The 21,593-nt window shown below is 32.6% G+C and overlaps 1 protein-coding gene across 1 annotated transcript in view; it reads left to right on the forward strand.

Moving 5' to 3' along the window:
- Positions 1-21,593, forward strand: part of LOC149425805 (uncharacterized) — a 61,867-nt gene that overhangs the window by 40,035 nt on the left and 239 nt on the right. The window contains exon 6 of the mRNA XM_089643559.1: positions 13,183-13,333. Coding sequence (XP_089499685.1) covers positions 13,183-13,333 — 151 coding nt within the window. The remainder of the gene's footprint in view (positions 1-13,182; positions 13,334-21,593) is intronic.

The following is a 21,593-nucleotide window of genomic DNA, read 5'->3' on the forward strand; positions in this document are numbered from 1 at the left end:
GACGAGGAGAAGAAAAGGAATAAGAAATCCACTCAAAATAGTCACGATATATCATGAATAAGATAAAAAGTATTACGCCAGCAACTCGCAGATAGATATTACGGCTATCACCGTTTCACTGTTGCTTACTCTTCCGAAAAGAGACGTGATTGCAATCGAAATATTTATAAATACAGTAAAAAAACCTAAAATAACCTACCTAACTAACGCGACTTACACAGCGCCCTTGAGGTGATTTTACACAAAAACGGCGCTATACAAATCATCCATTATTATTATTATTATCGCACATATTCATATTGCACTGAAGTAATTTGGTACCTATATGTTCATCATCTTAGAAGCTGAGCCTGCGATAGTTGTAGGACACAAAATAGCGTATTTATTTATAAAATTCAGAACAAAGTGACATTTTTTAGAGCAAAATATTTATATATACAATTAACAGTTCAAAAATACCTTTAGGAACACAGTTCAAGTGTATATGATCCATATATTCAAACAACAATGTAATGTTGTAATAACAATTAACAATTGTAATGTTAGATTAGTGTTAGCATGCAATAGAATAGTATTTTTGCGGTTACGTAATGAATGCGGCATATAATATGATGTTTCAATAAATAAGAACAGTTTATTTCTTAAATTGGATAGATAACTTATTAAGTTATTATGCAACTAGCATTACATAGGTACACGTTATATAATTAAAAGAGCGCAGAATTGCAAGAGCTTATAATGAATAAAGATATTTCAATTTGGGAGGCGTGTATGGGTACCGCTGTCTTGGAAATTATTTATTAGATAACCAACAACTCTGTCATAGGTCACCCCAAGTTGCAAGCTACGGCCGGTGACTTAGCAGGGGTGACGGGTTCATGAGGTAAGGTCCGGATTTCGGTGGCAGTAGATAGTAGCCTGCCTGATAGTAGACTGGTTGAGGTAAACCTTTTGACCTCTCTGGCAGGACTCTCTTAGAACATCGTCCTGCATCGCAGTGCTAGGGATGGATTCATCACTCCTGAACACACTGACCCCTAGATTCCTACATTTTCCTTCACAAAACTTCCTCCCTTTCCTTTCCCAAAAATACCCTCCACACAACATCTCCTAAGATGACATAGGACCTGAGGGAAATTATTTTCCACAGAGCCTACTGTGTGGAGCTAATATAAAAAATGGTATGGTGGAGCGTCAAACATAATATAATGCAGTAGGTACTTCACACATTCTTAGTAACTTCAAATACCAGGCCAATTTCTACATACCCTCGTAGCTCCTTCTGTGTTCCGATACAAAACGTAAAGTAACTGAAATAAAAATTCGCACGAACTCAAGCATATAATGCTAACGTGGTCAAACAAATAGGTAGTGTTTGTTCAGTTGTAACATTTCTCGATTATTTATATTAAATATTTGTTTGAATCGAGTTGGGTTTGTTCGTTTTGAGTTGTATTTGTTTGAGTTGCTTTCAGCCATTTTCAAAACGATTTATGCTGTGTTTTTTCCAACTTTGTATTGAAGCTGTTATTTTATGGAATATTGAACATTAAAACTGAACATTAACACTACTATTAAAAACATATAACTTATTTGAAAGTCAGCAATAGATAAAACACTATCTTGCCAAACTGCTTCGTAGTCCTGATGTACCTTTGTCCTGTCATTTAACGGTTTTGAGTCTATCGCAAGAAATTTAACTTTGTACTTCAAGTAGATAGCATACCCCAGTATAAATACATATTAACTAAATTAAATTAATCATATTATAAATTAATTCACACCTAAACGGGGATACACAAATATGCTCTCTAAATATAACGTCTCCTCTCTTACTAACCGGCGAACATACCTCGACCTAATGACCTTGTACAAAATCTGTAACAACTTTATCGACTGTCCTGGCTTACTCAATCTAATAAACTTTAAAATACCACCCAGAACGACGAGGATTAACGACTTATTCCATATTAGCCATAATGCTGGTGTCAGGGATCCAATCAGAAGAATGTGCGAATTGTATAATAAAAACAAAAACCTGAAGGATTCCGACATATTTTTTTATACATATGGTACTTTTGGTAGGAAATTGAAGTTTTTTTTCCTACAAAAAAAGAAAATTTGTACATATTTCATTCACTACACTGTTTAAGTACCTTTTTTATACAAACTACTGTCCAATATTAATTATGATTTATCTCTAAACTTGTATTAAAACATATTTGTACACTTTTATTTGACACTAAACATTGTCTATATACAAAATAATTTTCTTATATTATACTTGTTCCTTATGAGTAGGATATAAGTCACAGAATTTGCAATCCTCTCTTGATTTCGTTCATTTCGCGATGTTGACATGTTCCCCCCTTTGAAAATATCTTAACAAACGATAGCTCTCTTTCATCTTGTTATAATCATGCTATCCATTAAAAATGTTGATTTAATATTTTTTAAATCTTATAATCATGATAATTATTACAGAATTTTCTTGTCTAAGAATTTTTGTATCTTGTGATAGTCACATTACCCATTTAAACATGTTAAAAATCAAATTAGTTTCCAAATCATTCCCCCATTAAAATTGTCACAAATAATCCATTTCTAGTAATAATAATACAACCATTGATACTTAATACAACCCATTAAAAAATCTTTAAAAAAATTTTTTTTTTCAAAAAAAATCACACATGTCTTAAAGAATAATAATATTTTTTGTTGGTGTGTCGAGTGAAACCATTAGATCAAGGGAGTTTGTATTGTAAATACTTGAGAATTACAAACAAATACGGCGACTTTTTAACTAAATGGGACAAAAGTTCAATATTACTTTGCAAAAGCTAATATCGAGCAGAATTACAGCCTCCGCCTCCGTTCCTCCATCTTCTATTGCATTAAATCTTCCACGTTTTTCCTTTGCCAATTTCACGCTTCGCAGACATAAGTGTAAGAAAAAACAATGCTGGAACTTAACAACTCGGGGGCGCTGGGAAGATGCTTCTCTAGCTTCCAGAATAGGGGCTGGGAAATGTGAAAACATCTTAAGGGATTAAATGTTAACAATATATTTTTATTGGCCGTGACGAATTATATTTTTCCTGTCGAAATCGACAAAAATCTTATATTTTTCCAGCAACGTCTAGATTTCAAAGTTCCACCGACTATAACATTTTGGGAACACATTAATGGTGATATTTTCAAAACACTAAATTAAAGATGATTGTAGCCGTAGAAGTTTTAAGTTGTGGAAGGGGATTCGCGCAGGTTTCATTATTTAATTACCAAACTAAAAATACTAAACTAAAGATGATTGTAGTCGTAGAAGTTTCAAGTTATGGAAGGGGATTAGCGCAGGTTTCATTATTTAATTACCAAAATAAAAATACTAAACTAAAGATGATTGAAGTCGTAGTAGTTTTAAGTTTTGGAAGGGGATTTGCGCAGGTTTCATTATTTAATTACCAAAATAAAAACTTACATTAAATAAAATCTTCCGTCTCATAGACATCAAAACCATGATATGTGGTATTTAATTTGTGCACTAAATTGTTGATGAATCGATTGAATTAATAAGCCACGAGGAAATTTCTTTTTCAGCCTTCCTCCATAAAAGTCCGACATTAGCACACATATCCGACACTCGCCTTCGTTATTCAAGTATAATTGCAAACGCTCAAAAGATAACTTTTTTAATTTACCATCCACATTTAGTAAATATTATAATGGTCACCTAGCACCTGGTACCTGGTTCAGAGTAGAGATACTGATTCAGGACTTTCAAGCATCCATGTTATATTTTGTAAAAGATTGATTTTAAAATAAATCTTTCCCAATATTAAAATACAAGAACATTCATGTGGTGTCTATCATCTATTTAGTGGTGTAACGGACGTTGTTGGCCACATTATTTAATTTCATAAAAATATGTTTTACATTTATAAAATGTGCCTACCCCACGCCACTGGCGAAATCACCACTCCCCGCCACTGGTCATTTGGTTCCCATTTTCGGCCAAGGCGGCCTGAAAACTTTGTCTCCGAACGGCATCGATACCGCATCGCGCGTCTATCTCTGCCAAGCGGATCGATGTTCAACTTTTTACTATGTAAAATTTACTAGGAAAAATCAATTTTTAAATCAAAGTTCCAACATTTAAAAACTTATTTATAAAAAATTCAATTATACAAATTATAAAAGAAAAAGATAAATACGCATTCATAACTGAAAATCGTACTAGACTTAAACATGTATTTGTGTGCCCCAAATTAAACACTTCTTTTGCACAACACCATTATACTCACCAAGGAAAATTCTTTTTCAATAACCTACCAATAGAAATCAGAAGCATTAGGAACAAAATTCAATTGTTGAACTCCATCAAAAAGTATTTTAGAGAATGTCACACTAAAAATCTTACTTGTTTTTCTTCTTACTGAATACATATATGTTTACATATTTTAGTTGACGGGTCTGATTGCCATGTGTCTATATTACCTACACATACATATATATTGAAATACATGAGTATAGTAAATAGTAATTATAATTATATGAAATGTATTAACTGTATTAACTGCATTGTATTAACTGTACACGTGACTTTATTTGTACATAATATGTGAAATGTTAACTCTTCTTCCATCCACAAGCTAAGGCTTTTAATGGAAGACCAATAAAAAAAAAAAAAAAAAATAAAAAAAAAAAAAAAAAAAAATTAAAATAAAAAAAAAGTTGCAAATGTCTATATTTTATTTGTACATCTCCTCGGCGGTAGTTAAAAAAACACTATTTGCTATGTGTTACCACTGAGGAGATATTAAAAATGCTGTTTTTCACATATATGTTTAACCATTTTTGTATAATAATTTTTACCTTTTTTACGTGTACAAAAATCCAGGAACCTCGTAGCATAGTGAATCTTATTTCTTTCTGAGCGCTATGTTACGGGGAACCTGAGAAAAATACTAACTTAACGACATTTTATAAATTTGATCGCGTCAAGATCATTTTTACACTTTTATTTACAAACATTTCTTATTTTTTGTCGTATCTTGGCAAACTGAAAATCTAGTTGTCAAGATACACGTTCTTATAACTACTATGCATTTAAACTATGTAATTGTTATTCATGTAACCCTTCAAAATCTTCTCAAACTCGCAAATTTAAGCGACTACCTTCGGCTATGCTACCGGCAAAATGAATATGCGACATTTTGCCGGGGCATATAAACACATTACTGGCGCGGATAGAATCCCCCACCACTTTTTGACTCACAGCCCAATGTCGGGTGCGAGTCATGCTTATTGCATATAAGCAGCCACACAAAAAATAAAAATCAGTTCATCTTTACCACCGAAACCAAGCGTTTTATTATCTACAAGTGACTCCTGCCCACCATCTGCCTCACCTCGCCAAGTCTTCTGCTCCAAACCTTCTGGCGTTACCTCCTCAAGATCAGCCGGCCCTACTCTGGAAAACCGCCAACGCCAGGAGCGAGCAGAGACGAAAGCACACCCAGTACCCAACATTCACCAAGAACTGGGTGCGGGAGGCAGATTTTTCATCAATTTACACTACTATCATCATCATCGGCCGTAAAGGAGCATTTTCATCGGTTGAAGACACGGTTTGGAGCAGGCGCCCAAATCTAGTTTTTCAGTCTTGTGCGGACTCCCGTCCAGTACAAGTGGCATAAAATTATTTTTGTAATCTTTACAAAAGTTACATGCGCACGATTACTTTCAACGATTACTAATAATCTTAGTTTTTGTTTAATTTTTTAATAAATTTTTAATTATATAATAAACATAGTTTTTTGTCACATCTTTGGAGAAAGGTAATGCAAAATCATACGTTAATTTTGGTGATTAAAAAAGTGTTCAATTTTCATTTCCAAGGGATTATAATGTGTTAATAAATTCCCTCGGGGCCATCATTGGGGAATATGAAGCGAGTTTTTTTGAGGAGAGGAAAAGTGAACATGGGTCTTCAAGAGACCCATGCTATCGGAGGGAGAAAATACAGAGAACTTGTGATGAAAGGCTTTAAATCACAGTGAAAAAAAACAGATAAACCATAGCTGCAAAAAAATATGCAAATTATTTATGAAAACGGACATGCTTACGACATCTGGCGGAGAAAGAATTGATCCAGCTTGCTTGCAGTAGACACCTGTAATAGTTGAAATTAAATCAAGGTTCCGGGACTTAAGCAGAGAGGTCGTAAAATCGTCTAGGACGACTGGTACTTCCCCTTTCCTAGGCCTAAAAATAAATATTGAATTTTGTCAACCAATAGATCTGAACAAAGAGCTATAAAATTTTGAGTAACCAATCAGTGAGCGGAGGGGAGTGTGTCTACGACAGACAAAGGAATAAACTTTGGATCGGGCAATGAAATAGATAATTAATGGCTTCTTCTTTCCCACAGAAATTAGAGGTGAACGCACTTTAGGGTCAACATCGACTTTCAAGATGACAAACTCCTGGGAATATTTACAATGACTGAGACATTTATGGGGTATCGAACCGTTGAAATCGAGTGCGTTGAAGATTTTACAAATTGAAAAACACACACACGAAAATGCAATGGAAAAACTATAAACGTGATAGTATAAAAAAGGACGGGAAAAGCGAAGGAAAATCACTGGCAGAATTTTCAACTGTAGTACAATTATTTATGATAGAAGGAGGGTGTCATGTTCGATAAAAATCGTACTAAAGAGAGGAGTGAGTGTTGGAAACAATGGAAATTAATCGTTATCAATTTAAGATGAAACGGACATATTGGTAAATCAATTTTGAATGGAAAATCTCGCAAAAAAAATACACATTTTAGAAAAGTGCGGCGATCGAATGGAAGGATAATACAGAGATTTTGGACTGCTACGAAGGTCCTAGGGACGTGAAAATCGAGTATCAGAAGAAGACAGTAAAACTAAACATATAGCGATAGATTAGATTCAGGAAAAGTAGACATTTTTCATGATTATTAGGTTAGATATATATTAGAGTTACCCAATATTACGGAGGGATCGAAACAAGATAAAAGGTTGGCGGTCTCATGTATATTTTGAAGGATAAACAATCAAAATCCGAACATGATTTTTATTTACGTTAAGGTAATAAACGATTAGAAAAGCGATTAACTTTAACGTGGACCTTATGGAAGTATTTAGATTAGACAAAAGAGATTAAAATTAATAGGTTTGAAATTAAATTAAATTTACGAGTCTAGTACCAAAATTTTAAACGTAAACAGGTGTCCAGACATATAATTTATGTGAAATCTTGTAAGTGAGGGATGGAGGATGGGGCGGAGATTGGATCAGGCAATAAAAGTGACAGATATCCCAGAGTCAAATTAGGTATATCTCCCATAGAAGTGTGGAAAACTATATATTAATTAATAATAGATGAAGTATGAAATTTTCCTGGAGACCACACACATCGGGAAAAGTGGAGAAAAGATAAAAGGAAGGGTAAAGAACGGAGATAAAGAATAATCCAAGTGGAAAAAAGTGATACAATTCAAATTTATCCGTGAAATAAATAAATACGACTTGGAAAATGAGTAATTATAAGAGTTATGAGAAATGACATAAGAATCAAGAAGAAATTGTGCAAGAAAACGTCGCGGATAAAAATAAAATTCAAAGATAAAGGAAAAACTCAAATCTGCGTCATGGAGATAGAAAGTACGGGTGGAAATGGAAAAGCTCATATAAGTAACAATAAAATTAAGTAGAATTTAAACAAATCGAAATTCAAAAATGCGTAGTAAAGATTTCGACATGGATTTAAACAATTTTCGCACGAGATGCATAAAATTGAGATCTGTATATATGTTATTGAGGACGGACCTATTGCGAATTGAGAAAAAAAAGGAACGCAAAATCATGAGATTTTAACTACATTTTTGTATGAACAGAGGACAAAGGGAGCTTGGGCGATTAACACAGACTCACCCGATTCGGACCCTATTAAGTTAGCGACGTGAGATAAAAATTGACCGCCACCCAAAGCCGGACAACAGAAGATCGTATGTAGGAACGATCGATATTGATGGAAGGGGTGTTTGGATTTACGAGTTGATAGGAGATAGAATTAAGCATCAAGAGAAATTCAGATACGTCTTTTGGAACCTGAGAGGGGTATAAAAGATGGAACACATCAGTCAGGAGACAGTCGCGCCGAGGATTCGAAAAGTTGTTACGTGGCAGTACTACGCCTTTGGTAGGATTAACAGTGAAAAATCTTTAAGTGTTAAATTTTAAATAAGCCCTGGACTTAGGAAAATTTTGTGAAAAATACAAGTGCTAGAGTCAGTGAAATTTAATAAGTCAGTTAAATTAAATCAAACAGTGAAAATAAATACAGTTTAAACTCAGTGCTTTAAAAGTAAAGTGAGAAGTGCTAAAAAGTGAATTGTGAATTAATTAAAAATTTAAAAATAATTATTTCATTCAAAGTGAAAACATTCAAATTAAATTTAAGAGTTTGTTATCGTTAATCTAAAGTGAACGTGATCGCGTATTGATATTTAAAAATAGATTATAATTTAACGTCAATTTGGTTAAAAAATAATAATAATAGTAATAAATACTTCATCTTAGGTTAAAAGAAACACAAAAACAAAAAAAAAGGATTCGATAATAATAAACGTTTAAATCTTTGTTCTAAAATTAACAGTTAGAAAAAATTTAATTTATTAATAGTCGAGTAAATTAAAAGTTTGCACAATTTGGAATAAATTTTCTTATCAATTTATATAAAAAGAAATTTAGAATTAATAAATTGTTCAATTAAAATCCATCGTGCGTATAGCGACAGTGTTAAAAGTGTTTGTCGTTTTAACCGGAATTTTAATCATCAGTCTATCATTTCGAAAAAGAATTTGAAACAGCTATCATTCAAAAGCCTAAACTAGAAAGGTGTTATTAAATCAACGGGTTTTCTGGATTAGGATTTCGTTCGGAAGAAAAATTAAATATCAGCTAATTTATACGATTCAAGCGAGAATAAAATATTAAATAGGAATAAATAGTCGAAGGGATTTATTTTGAAATTAGTTGAAAAATACAATTAATTAGGTAGGATTTCTTCATCAAGGTTGTTGTGTACTACCCGACCGGAAATACCTTGACGTGGGTGAGTTTTCCTTTTATAAATAATTTTCAGGTCCCAGGAGACACAGAAGGGCTGTGAAGTGGGAGTATATCAATTGAATATTAAATTAAAACAACAAAACAAAGAATTACACATTAATATATGTATATTGTATATTTGTATATATATTTATCTATATAGAAGTAAAGTAAAGTATTGTATATAAAGAATATATATATGAGTAATGTAATTATATATATGTATTTTATTTATTAATCGAAACATCGAAATGGTAGCGATTTTTAATACCTACCCGAGGACATATCTATATTATTGAAAAAGAAAATATGTATTTATTAATATTCAAGACCATGTAGAATCATATACCTTATATTTATTTATTAATATATGTAATCTTATTTAACGTATTTTGACAATCGAGATATGTGTACATATATATATATTTATATTATTTTCACCTAACTTCTAGTAAGTTTACTAAATTCGGAAAATGAAAAATAGTTTAACTTCAATAAAGGATTTAAAAATATTTTAATTAATAGTGCACAATAAAAGTAAAGAGGCACAAATGACTTCTAAGGAATTTTAAAATAAACAAATCTCACATTTAGGTTAGTGTGTCAGGAGATGTTTATATTATTTGTTTACAAAACAAAGGATCACTGGAGAATTGGGTCAACCGCATAGTTTGAAAACGACCTTGGCCATAATTAGTTAGTCACAAAGGATTTTATTAATTACCCGAAACAGCTGGAAGATGCGTGTTCTCAAATACTTATCAATCACAAACGACAATTGAAAAATCACGGGTTAGCCAGATTTATATCAAAAAATTACATGAAACATTTGAATACCATTGATTAGATAATCGCACAGTTTTTATTAGTTACCTGAAACAGCTGGAAGCTGCGTGCTTACAAATACTTATCATTCACAATCGACAATTGAAAAATCACGGGTTAGCCAGATTTATATCGAATAATTATACGAAACATTTGAATATTATTGATTGGGTGCTCATACAAAACCCCATCAGTTGCCTGAGATATTTGAGGGTCGAGTACTCTCTAATGTGGCAATCAACCACTTGAAACAATTGGAAAATCACGGGATAGGATGAACAAAAATTAATGTTGAACCCTGGAGGTAAAATTTAAAACAAATACAGTTCATCAATAGGAGGCAGTGGTCGCTCCTATAACAAGACCATTAACCAAATCCAATAGAGATGGCGATTCTCTTAAATAAAAACGTCAAAACCAAACAAACAAAAGCCTGGAGTTCGATAGCTCTCCAAAACAAACTATCAAATATGACCTTATTCTACTAGTATTTATTAGTATCACCTTATTAGTACGTATATATTCGGTTACCAGACCTAGAGCTTCGCAGAGTTCTTGGCGCGAGATCCGAGCTCGGGATGCGAGGTAGATAGCCTCGTATTGCGAGTTATAAACCTTTCCCAAACTGTATGTATACATATATTTATTCGTATGTACTGTTTACTGGAGAATGCGGACCTGCATACAGCTTGCATTTTAGGTCTTATAGACCACTCTCGCATTTTCTTTTAAACGTGGAATGAGGATTCACGACCCGTAAGTCCACACCAACCGTGAGTATATGATTGTATATAGGACGAAACCGGTTCGCCCTAAGTAAATTGTAGTCCAAGGAGGGGTCGGAATTTGGGGGTATCGAGACCCGAGGGGAAACTTGAATGCAGTACATGATGACGTGGAAGGCTCTTTCGGACGCGATAACTTAGGTATCAATCAAAGAGCCGTGTCAAAGGATTGTGCAAATTTCTTGTTGACTCACGATCATCTCGTTTACTTGCAGGAGGATTTGGAGCCAAATTATGCCAGCAAATGGGCTATTCCGAGTTCGTCAAATATGCAATTAACTAATTACATTAACCTACTAAATCAATCTTTACATGTACCTTATAGCAGCAGAATCATAAAGGAGTGGCGCCAGACAGACACAAGAGTTTACCAAAATCAAATTTACTAACAATTAACCATTTGAGTTATATTTAATTACCTGTCCAAATAAACATGTATAATATCTTTTATCAGCGTTTAACTACGACTTTGTTAGGGTGCAGGGAATCAGAATAATTACATTAGGAAAGTTAGCTCATTCAGGGAATTCATTTAAGTCTAGGTTTGCAATGGAAAGACCAATTAAATTGTGAAACTCAACACCTCGATCAGAACCAAGGGGGTTACCACAAAAATGAATGTAATTAAAATCCTATATCATAAATCAAAAAAATTACACAACGTTTGATGGAATTTAATTACAATATAAATACGGAAATATTTGCGTTCAAGTTCGTAAATAACGTATTAATTAGTTGAGTACATATGTCTATGAAGATTTATAGTACAAGAGAGCTTTAAGTAGCTTTCTGTAGATATCAAAGAAAAGGGTCCAATTTTCATGGAGGCTTATGTGTTGTAGGGGAGGAATTTTCCATCCCTGCGAACACATATGCAAAGCCTTAGAGGAAAAATTAAATATCGGTCATAGCCAAGAGAGAAGAAAATTTTATATTGTTTTAAACAAATAAAAATAAAAGAAAATGGTGAAAAGGCGAAAACATTACAAACTACAAATTTTTCTACAGCCGAGCTTTTGAGCTCATAAAAGATTCGTAGAAATGACCCGTTCTCATGTGGAAAATGTCAAATGTCAAGTGCCCAATTTTTCTTTATAAATCCATAATCACACATCCATAATTAGGGGGTTCAAATTTTTGGAGGTAGCTATGGTATCACTCATTTAAAGACAATAAGTAGCTGACAGTTGGACTGTAGCAACCGATTTTTTCAAATTTAACTTTAAGGGCGAGTTGTTTCGGAAAAACTGAACAATTATTCAGATTCCCTAGTTCTATTCTTCACGTAAGAAAATCTTCACGTCGATTTTATTCAAATAAAAATTTGGGTTGTTTCAACTCCGAAAAAGCTTCCGTTATATTTGAATAATCCGTTCCAGTGTTCCCCGCCGAATCGGGCAATTATTGCAGAGAATAATTTTTTTGCGAGACAGGAATTATTTTTACGCTGGCAACACCTCGTATTTTTATTAATCTGTCAAAACTTTTTCCCGCCGTCACTTCGTTGGATTGCTTGTTTTGTGTGATTGTTTATTGTTCATTTAGGCATCTCAATTTTTGACAACTTATAATGGATCCCAACTTACTGTAAGTATTGTAAAAACCTTATTGCCATAATAAATATGAACCTTATTAATAAATAATACACGTTTAGAACCGTATAGATACGTAAGTGAGCATTTTATTTTCGTAAAGCTTGATAATATTTTGTGGAATTTCGTCTTCTAAACGAGATAAACGATCATTATGAAAACATTTGCGATACGTGTATATACTTATCGTTAGTAAAATTACTTGAACTTTTTGAGAATGAACTTTCTAAAAGCATTGCGTTTTATTTTTTGAATGTTCTGCCATGGAATGGTGGCAAATCTTTTTGTTTATTTTTATATATTATTTTGCATTCTGCCACACTTTTAATGCTTTACCGAGGAATATTATAGTGCTTTCATGTGTAATAAAATATCTATAAGAAACTATAAAATATCTAAATTTATTTTGAACCTAATAAATATAATATTTGCCGTGCATATTTAATTTTATATCAGCAATTCCTTGTACGATCTTGTTACTTATAAAAATATGAAATGTGTTTTCAGGAAACGATGCAATGTTGGTGAGGAAGTATAGCCATATTTTCACCAATAAAAAGACCGACGCAGTCATCTTCAAACAACGAGAGGCGACATGGCTTACTCTTGTATCCGATTTCAATGGCGATGGATTCTGTCAATCAGCTCCGAGCTCGGTTTGAAAATATGAAGCGTCGGGCAAGGCAGGTTGGAATATATTTCTTAATTGGTATTAATCTTAACGCCATAATGCTGTTAAATGAACTGTTATATTTAGTAATTGGTTGCCCTGATGCTTTATTTAATTCATGCAGGTATATATGTTTATTAATTGACTTTTAATAATGCTTCAAGGACGGTAGCAGAGAAATTCAGGAGAGGACTGGCGGTGGACACAAATTTTATGCGGAGCATAGTGGCTACTTCGATAAACGGACTCCCTAGCGTGTTTGACGATGACATCAGTACTTTGGTGCTGCAGGAGCTATCCTGGTGGTGGAAGAAGGTGGGAGTTTGGTTAGCGCCACAGCTGAGGTTTATTATGGTGTTGACGGCAGTTTACTAACTACTTGTAAAAACTTACAATGTTTCCTAGTTTTATATCAGTTCTTCATTTAAGATAATCTGGTTAATGTATTCTAATGTTGTTAATGCATCCAAATCCAACCGTTTAGATAGCAGCGCCCCAGAAACCTCAATCCTAAAAGCAATTTCATCTCCTTTAAATGTAAACGAATTTGTTGACTGACTTAATACAAGTTTTCAAACAAACTGTTAGTAGATTTGAGTACAAAATATTTGTATTTCACTATCGTTGCTTTATTTAAGATAATAATCTTATTAGTTAATGTATTCTCATGTTGTTGAAGCATCCAAATCCAACCCTTTTGACAGGAGTGCCCCCTATTATATATACCGATTTCCGGTTTAAAAAAATTGGATTATTGAGACAAGAACGAGTAATATCGGAGTCATGCTAAATCTAAACTTAGATGAAAGCAGTTTATTCCCCTCTGTTCACTATCTACTGGGTGAATTCTTTAATATACTAATATTAATTTTAATATTTTTTCTCTTTTTTATGTACACAATTCTTAAGAAGTATTTTCTGGCTTCACAATTACCTGAGATTAACAAAGTTATTTCACATCGTCAACATGGTTTCATGGCAAAAAGATCTACTTTTACAAATTTGATGATCTATCAGGAATACCTATTTAATACAATGCAAAAGCGTCTTCAAACAGACGTAGTGTATACTGACTTTAGTAAGGCATTCGACAAAGTCTCACATAAAATTCTCATACATAAACTTAGTGCCCTTGGAATAACAGGGAATATTTTGAGATGGTTTGAGAGTTATCTGCATAAAAGAAAAATATGTGTTAAACTCAACTCACACTATTCACACCAGTTCGAAGTCTTTACCGGCGTCCCACAGGGGTCTCATTTAGGACCAGTACTATTTTTATTGTTTATCAATGATATAACTACGGTTTTTGATGGAGTCATGATTCTCTTATTTGCAGATGATCTCAAAATTTATAAAACCATTACAAATATTCATGACTGTTACGTACTACAATTTAATCTTGTGAGGCTACAAGAGTGGTGCACCCACAATGAACTATTTCTCAATATTGATAAATGTCAAACGATAACTTTTGCCCGAATCAAAAATCCCATTACGCATCAATATAGCATCAACAACATTTTCCTAAAAAGAGTTGAGAATATTAAGGATCTTGGTATTATTTTTGACAGGCAACTAACATTTGTTCCTCATATAAACGAAATAACCAACAAGGCCATGAAATTTTTGGGTTTTATATTAAGGACAGCGAAAGATTTTAAATTAATAAATTCCTTCAAACTGCTATTCACTGGTTTAGTTAGAAGTAATCTAGAGTATAACTCAACAATCTGGTCTCCATTTTATAAGATTCACCAATTAAAAATTGAAAGAGTGCAACATAAATTTCTGCGATTTATTAATTATAAATTAGAAATTCCAAACGAATATCTTAATTACACTTTCCTCATGAACTTACTAAATTTAACCGATTTATCATTGAGACGCACAGTGTGCGACTTAGTATCTCTTTTCAAAATTTCGAATGGCAGACTGGACGCCATTGATTTGACGAGTCTTATATCGCTCCGTGTACCTACGCGCGACACTCGACAGACCGCTCTATATAATGTTCCCATATCTGCTAACAATTATTTTCAAAACTCACCTATTCAAAGACTTCACATACTCGGTAATAAGTATAGCTCAATTGATGTTTATCATCACCAATCAGTATACAAACTAAAATACAGTATACTAGAATGTTTGTAACAGATTCATAATTTTTTTTTTCAAACGCATATTTTATTGTTTCATTAACTAAGCTTTGTTTTGTAAAATTCCCAATCGGGCAAAATAAAGATTGATGATTACAAAGATGGTTTACAACAAACTGTAGTGTTTATCTTTATAATAATAATAACAAACTTACTTGTCTTGTGTGTATTACCTACTTACATTATTGTACTCTTGTAACTACACTATATTTATATAAACTTATCGAACTCATTGTCCAAATTCCAATAACACCGTAACTATATACTTGAATTGTATCTACTTAACTACCTACCTATATCTGTTATATTTTTCTCAAGTTTATGTATTAGTTTAACCTATGTTCTGTAAAATATTCAACCGACGTACTTTGTACAATAAACTTTGCTTGCTTATGTTTATAAAATAATAACACCATAACAATAACCCTACACATTGTTATGTAAGTTCATACTCAATTTATTATGCTATGTAATTAAAATATTTTATAATGCTACTGAACAACAAAACCCATAACATGTATATGTAAAAGCCTTCTAGGCGTTAATAAAATGAAATAAATAAATTATATAACATGATAATACTAACAAATGTACATTGTGTACTTACGACGGGGTACTCCAGTAAGACCGCATTTTTCTTTTCTTTCCTTTTAAGACTGTAAATTAAAAAAATGCATTTTATGCAATATTATGCATGGCATGTCCAGGTTTTTATATTATGCATATTTTTAATGCTGTGTGACCTTTACTTTAAGGGCCGTATAATCTTTTGTGTTCTTTCTAATGTTTGTCAATTATTGTTAGAACAAGATGAATGAATTCATTCGCACACAATTAACAAGTCCATTATATTATGTTCTTAAATGTTTCTTTCTTATTGTATAAGTATGTATTTTTGCTGTAAATTATTCTTTCTTCCGAGAGATTATTCTGGTATAATTTTACTTTTTTCAGGGCATTAATAAAAAATAAATAATCACAATCGCTAATCAATCGCTAATCAAGTCGCTACAGCGACCTTGATGTGATTTTCTATGTAATACATTTCTAGAATGATCTATGTTATTACTAACTATATATGGAGATAATATACAGTACCATACTTACCTGGTAGATAAGTATGGTACTGTAGACGGTATGGTACGGTACACTTAAGATTAATACTTAATTAACATTAACTAATTGCTAATACAGGATTTAGGACATAATTGGAAAATACCATAAACATTATTTTAAACCTTTATTTTCTTATTTTTAACTGAATTTATATCAACAAATTATTATAATCAATAAATATTAGTCTGAAACACCCATACATATTTAAAAATAAATAAACTCTGAGAAAAAATAAATGCCGCTGATAGAAATTGAACCCGCAACCTTCCGATTTATTCATTTTTTTTCTAATTGTCCATTTATCTTTTTTTTTTTAATTTCTACAGTGTAGGTAGGTGCCTTACTTATTTCCTCTTTTATTTTAATTTGTTATATTATTTTGATATATTTTGTTCCTCACTTATGTAAAATACAAATAAAAGAATATACTACATCTTGGTACTCTATTTATTTTATGAAATTAGGTAGGAGTATGCAGTTACACTTAAGTTATTCACATTCAATAACGATCCAATGCATATTACATAATATATGTATATGTGAGATAGTTGTTCAAAACATTTATAATAGTATGTATTCTCTATTATTAAGCAAAGTAATTTACTAAGTTTATAAACATTAAAGTATAAAATAAATAGAAGATTTATCGTTACATTAATTATTTTGTACATGTTAACTATCTATCTCTGAATATATATAAATGTAAATGGTCGTTTGTTGAAAATCTCTGAAAGTTCTTCACTTATTGCTTTGAAATTTAGACACAATGTTGCATTCAAATATGCGTGTGTTTTTATATACCTACATTATTTAGATGACACCTGTTACAGGTAAAACAGACTGAGCCACAGAAACACGTGGCGGGGTACAGCTATTTTTGAATAAAGACATTATTATTTTGAAATTCAAAAGACTTTTATTATCTTCGCTCATGTACCAAGAGATTGTACACATGTGTTCGAGTCTCCAGGCGGAAGATGTTACAAAAAGTGTTGCCCCATGGGTTGGTAAAGAATCAATATAAACCAAGTTCTGCACAGAGAAGTAAAGTAAGAAAACAGTTTATAAGGCGGTCTACTGTGGAACCTCTCTTGCAATGCAGGGTTTTACAGCACTCGGCTTATGTGGATTCCTTACCGACACGTGGGACGACAGGCTTAATGGTACAGAAGGAGGTAAGATAGGGCTTTTTGTGCTGGGTAATATTTTACTATTTATTAGTCCATCAATCTGGCAAAATATGAGTTAATGAGGGTTTGACGAACGTGGTCATCTCCCCTGTTAAAGATTGGTGCTTGCACCAGTACATCGTTAACCTCGTCCAAGGGGTCTATGAATACAGGTGGTTGATCTTGTTACAATGATCCCTTGTACCTACCTGCATTTTAATTTATGAAGAAAGGACTGGAAGCCGTCTTTTAACAACTCCAAAAGTTCTTTCAATAACATTTCTGGTCCTGATCTGACTTTCTTTATATAAATGATGTTCTCGAGAAACGGAATTCCTTAAGGGTGTTAGTAAATATGGCTTTATTCCATAACCACCATCTCCAACAATCACTTCATCTCCAAACTCACCGCATTCCAACCTTACTTTGATGCTGCTTCTATTAAAAATATGGGTATCTCCAGGCTACCTGGCTACTATGTTGGTCATAATTTGTGATATATTGGTCGACAAAAGAAACAAACTTGTAGTTTTTCAATATTTTTAATGTATTTTTACCAGTTTTTTCGTCATTTTAAATCACGGAAACCAACGATATAAAAACGAATTTCGACAATATTTTATGTAGAAAAGGTATCTAAACTTCTTCCCACAAAACCTTTAACTTCATAAATTTTAATCGTTGGGTTTTCTTTGCGTTATTTGCCAAAATAGTGAGGGTCGTTATCACCAGTAATTGGTTTATTGTAGTACATACGATATGTCAGATCGCAATTGTGACGTTTGCGCATGCGTCAATCTTTTTCAAAATGGCGGATCGCGTTAACCGGCCGATTTCGGCTGATCACATTTTCATGAATATTTCGTTGAATTTTCTCTTGACGGACGATGAAACAACCCAATTTATGGAAAATTGAGTGGATTGACGTTGTGATGACTTTCTCACACGTGATTTTTTCCGAAACAACTCGCCCTAAATCACCTTCAAACTAGATTTTCTCGAAATTGAAAAATCAAATAAAGAAAAGTTATACCTGTCACTAGATTCCGGAAACCGGGTAAATAATATTTTATTTTATTTATTTAATAACGCCCAGAGGGCTTTTACATGGTTGGTAGTATAATTTTAATTTGACAGATACTTTGAAATATAAAAAATAAGAATAAAATTACATTTGATAAAAGCTATGCAATAATTCATACAAACACAAGAAACAAAAACAGAAAATTACAGCTATTTGTAGGTTTACATGATTTGTTTAGGAGTATTGTTGAAATAAATGTTTTAAATGATCCACAAAACTTGCCAAGTTGGTATTGAATATGTTAACATCACCCAAGTAATGATTTCCCATGGTGTGAAGTCGTTGTATCGGAGAGTGGTCAATGTAGTTACGCTTATGTGTGCTGCTGTAGAATATTATATTTTGTCGTGTTGTTACTGTGGGTGTATGTATTGTATTATGATACACATTTAAGATGAAGATTAAGAAAGGGACGCTCAAATGGTTTGGGCATGTAGAGCGAATGAACAAAGAAAAGAGTGTGAGGAGAATATATAACGTGAATTTAAATGGTAGAAGAAGTTGGGGACGCCCGAGGAAGACATGGCACGATTAAGTGAATCAGATACTTGAGGTGGGCCATGTAAAGAGTTCAATAATAGAAGTGTATTTATTGTATATATTAGTTAGCCAAAAGCCGTATAGTCTGCACCTATTAGACATCGATTTAAACTTATTTGTTTAAAGTTTCCACGAAGTTAAGATAAGAGAGCTTAACCTGATTTACTTAAGTTCTGGCATAGGTTAGAGAAAATAATCGTTAGCAGACACTTTTTGAGCAAAACTAATTTTGTATTATTACAAATGTTATTCGATGGAAAAGGGTTTTAGAAAACTTTAGTTTGTAATACAACTAGTAGTTGCTGATGTGGGATGGAAGATTGATGGAAGAAGTAGTGTAATAGAAGGGAAAACCCTTAACTCCATGGCTTCCAAACCTACGTTACTTTGAGTGCACTTCGTTATACAATTTATGTCGAAAACTTTGAATCAGTTTACCTAAAGAAATGAAACGTTAAATTAAGAAAAAAAACCCAAGCTTTTTTAAATTTATCCTGAAATGTGAAATTTTTAAATGTGGTTGGTAAAAAAATGATTATTTTTGCATTTTGTAAACCAAATTATGATTGCTATTAGTCGAAAATCAACCCCAAAATATTGCACTGCGTAATAACCATAAATAACAAATGACTGTTTTGGGAACATAATTTAGAAGGATGAGCCTTGCGGTATGGACTTAATTGATCAATTTATAATTGAATTTTGCATATCTACTAAAATATGTTTGTATCGAGTATTTCTGAAAACAATTTGTCACATGTTCAATAACAAACTAATATTATCACATTAATTGAAGCGGATTAAATACGAAATTACGGTCGAACAAGAATATAAAAACTTATTTAAACGGAATCGTTCATAGTTAATCTTAGTCCAAAGTGCTCCAAGAAATAAACTAAATAAAAAATGGAAATTTTCCTTTGAGATGGAAAAGCTCATTTAATTTTCATTTTGAAAGAAATGGGACTCTTCAAAAATTGAGGGCGTACCTATTCCACGGTTATTCGTTTAATCCGGAAAACTTGTAATAAAAAATAAATAAATGCGTAAAATAAACAGTTTTCAAAAACATTTAACCCTCGAAAGGCGAGCAAAGAAAAGAAACTGAATAATATTTTTATTGTTTGGTATCTTTCAAATCAGGATGTATTTATGTCCAGTTTTTGGATAATGATTTAGAATTCAACTTTTAAGGCGACAAAAGACTGCAATAACGGGGGTTTGATCTGTATATATGAATATATTTTTTTAGAGCGATCCATATGGATGATTTAAATTTAATTTTAATAAAAATAGTACCTTACCATTCAATATTTTATGTGAAATTTATATAGAACGTTTTTCAACTATATAATTAAGGGTAATCACCAGTTTTTATTTTTCTATACGATGAATTAGTAACTTCCTGAGGAATTCCTCTAGAAGCATTTGGGATTGTAGTAATACGTTCATCAGAAATAATTAAAATAAACCCCACGGAAAGATCAATTTTCTTGGACTGGTTGGGCAAATTCAACTGTAGGTCCGTCCATTACGTCAGGCCGCGCGCCGAATATTGTTTTTACACGACTTCATCACTTATGTCCTTAGGATTCCCATTTTTTTAGGAAAAATTCAACCGAAGGTCTGCCCAATAAACCAGGGCCGCGCTTAGATTATTTTTGGGCATGGCTTCCTTTAACTTACGTTTTTAAGATTCCCACTTTAATTTAGGATATTTTCTTGTCTAATCAAATAAGTTGATGAATATTTCTCATACAAACGCCATGAGAGTATTACAGGGCGGAGGGGCTTTAGTAAATATATACTGCCAGTTTATTGTGAGATAATCTTGGTTTCTAACCAGAGCCATTATATTTTAATTTTGGAAATGCAAATATAAATTTCATGGCAGGAAACAAAAAATGCAGTTAAAGTATACAATCTAGATAGTAGATAGAATTTACCATGGATGATGAAAGACAAAAACTGCAGAGAAACGTCGTTCCAGATTTTTTTTCCGCGTGCCAACCTGAGAGATTTGAATCATTCAGACTTCGAAATAGATAGTAGTGCCAACTTACACTCAAATTATAGGCTTTTCTTATCGTATTAAATGAATTTGCTTGCTGTTGAAGATTAGTAGTGTGATCGCATGACAAACGCCCGCGTCACTTATGTTCAAATGCACATTATTATTGGCAATGACTACTACCGCACGCACGCACGCATCGCAAGCCAAGCAACCAATCATCTTATTGCGATAAAAAGCTGTTGAAAACTATCTAAATTAAGCCTTTCCACCTTCTTTAGCCAACTTTTCAGACAGAGTTAAAGTGTCCACCACTAGGCCCGATGTGATGGACACTGAAACGCTGTCCGAAACGTTGGATAAATAATAAAAAAGCGCAACACGGCATAATACTCCAAAAATAAATCATGATAATACTTTTGACCGTGAACATCTCAAATTATGTCAGAATTACAATAATCCAGAAAGTAGCTTATTATAAGGTACATTACATTAA

This window comes from Hesperophylax consimilis, chromosome 2, assembly GCF_061612785.1.
Source record: "Hesperophylax consimilis isolate HC1 chromosome 2, BYU_Hcon_1.0, whole genome shotgun sequence".
Classification (NCBI taxonomy): Eukaryota; Metazoa; Arthropoda; class Insecta; order Trichoptera; family Limnephilidae; genus Hesperophylax; species Hesperophylax consimilis.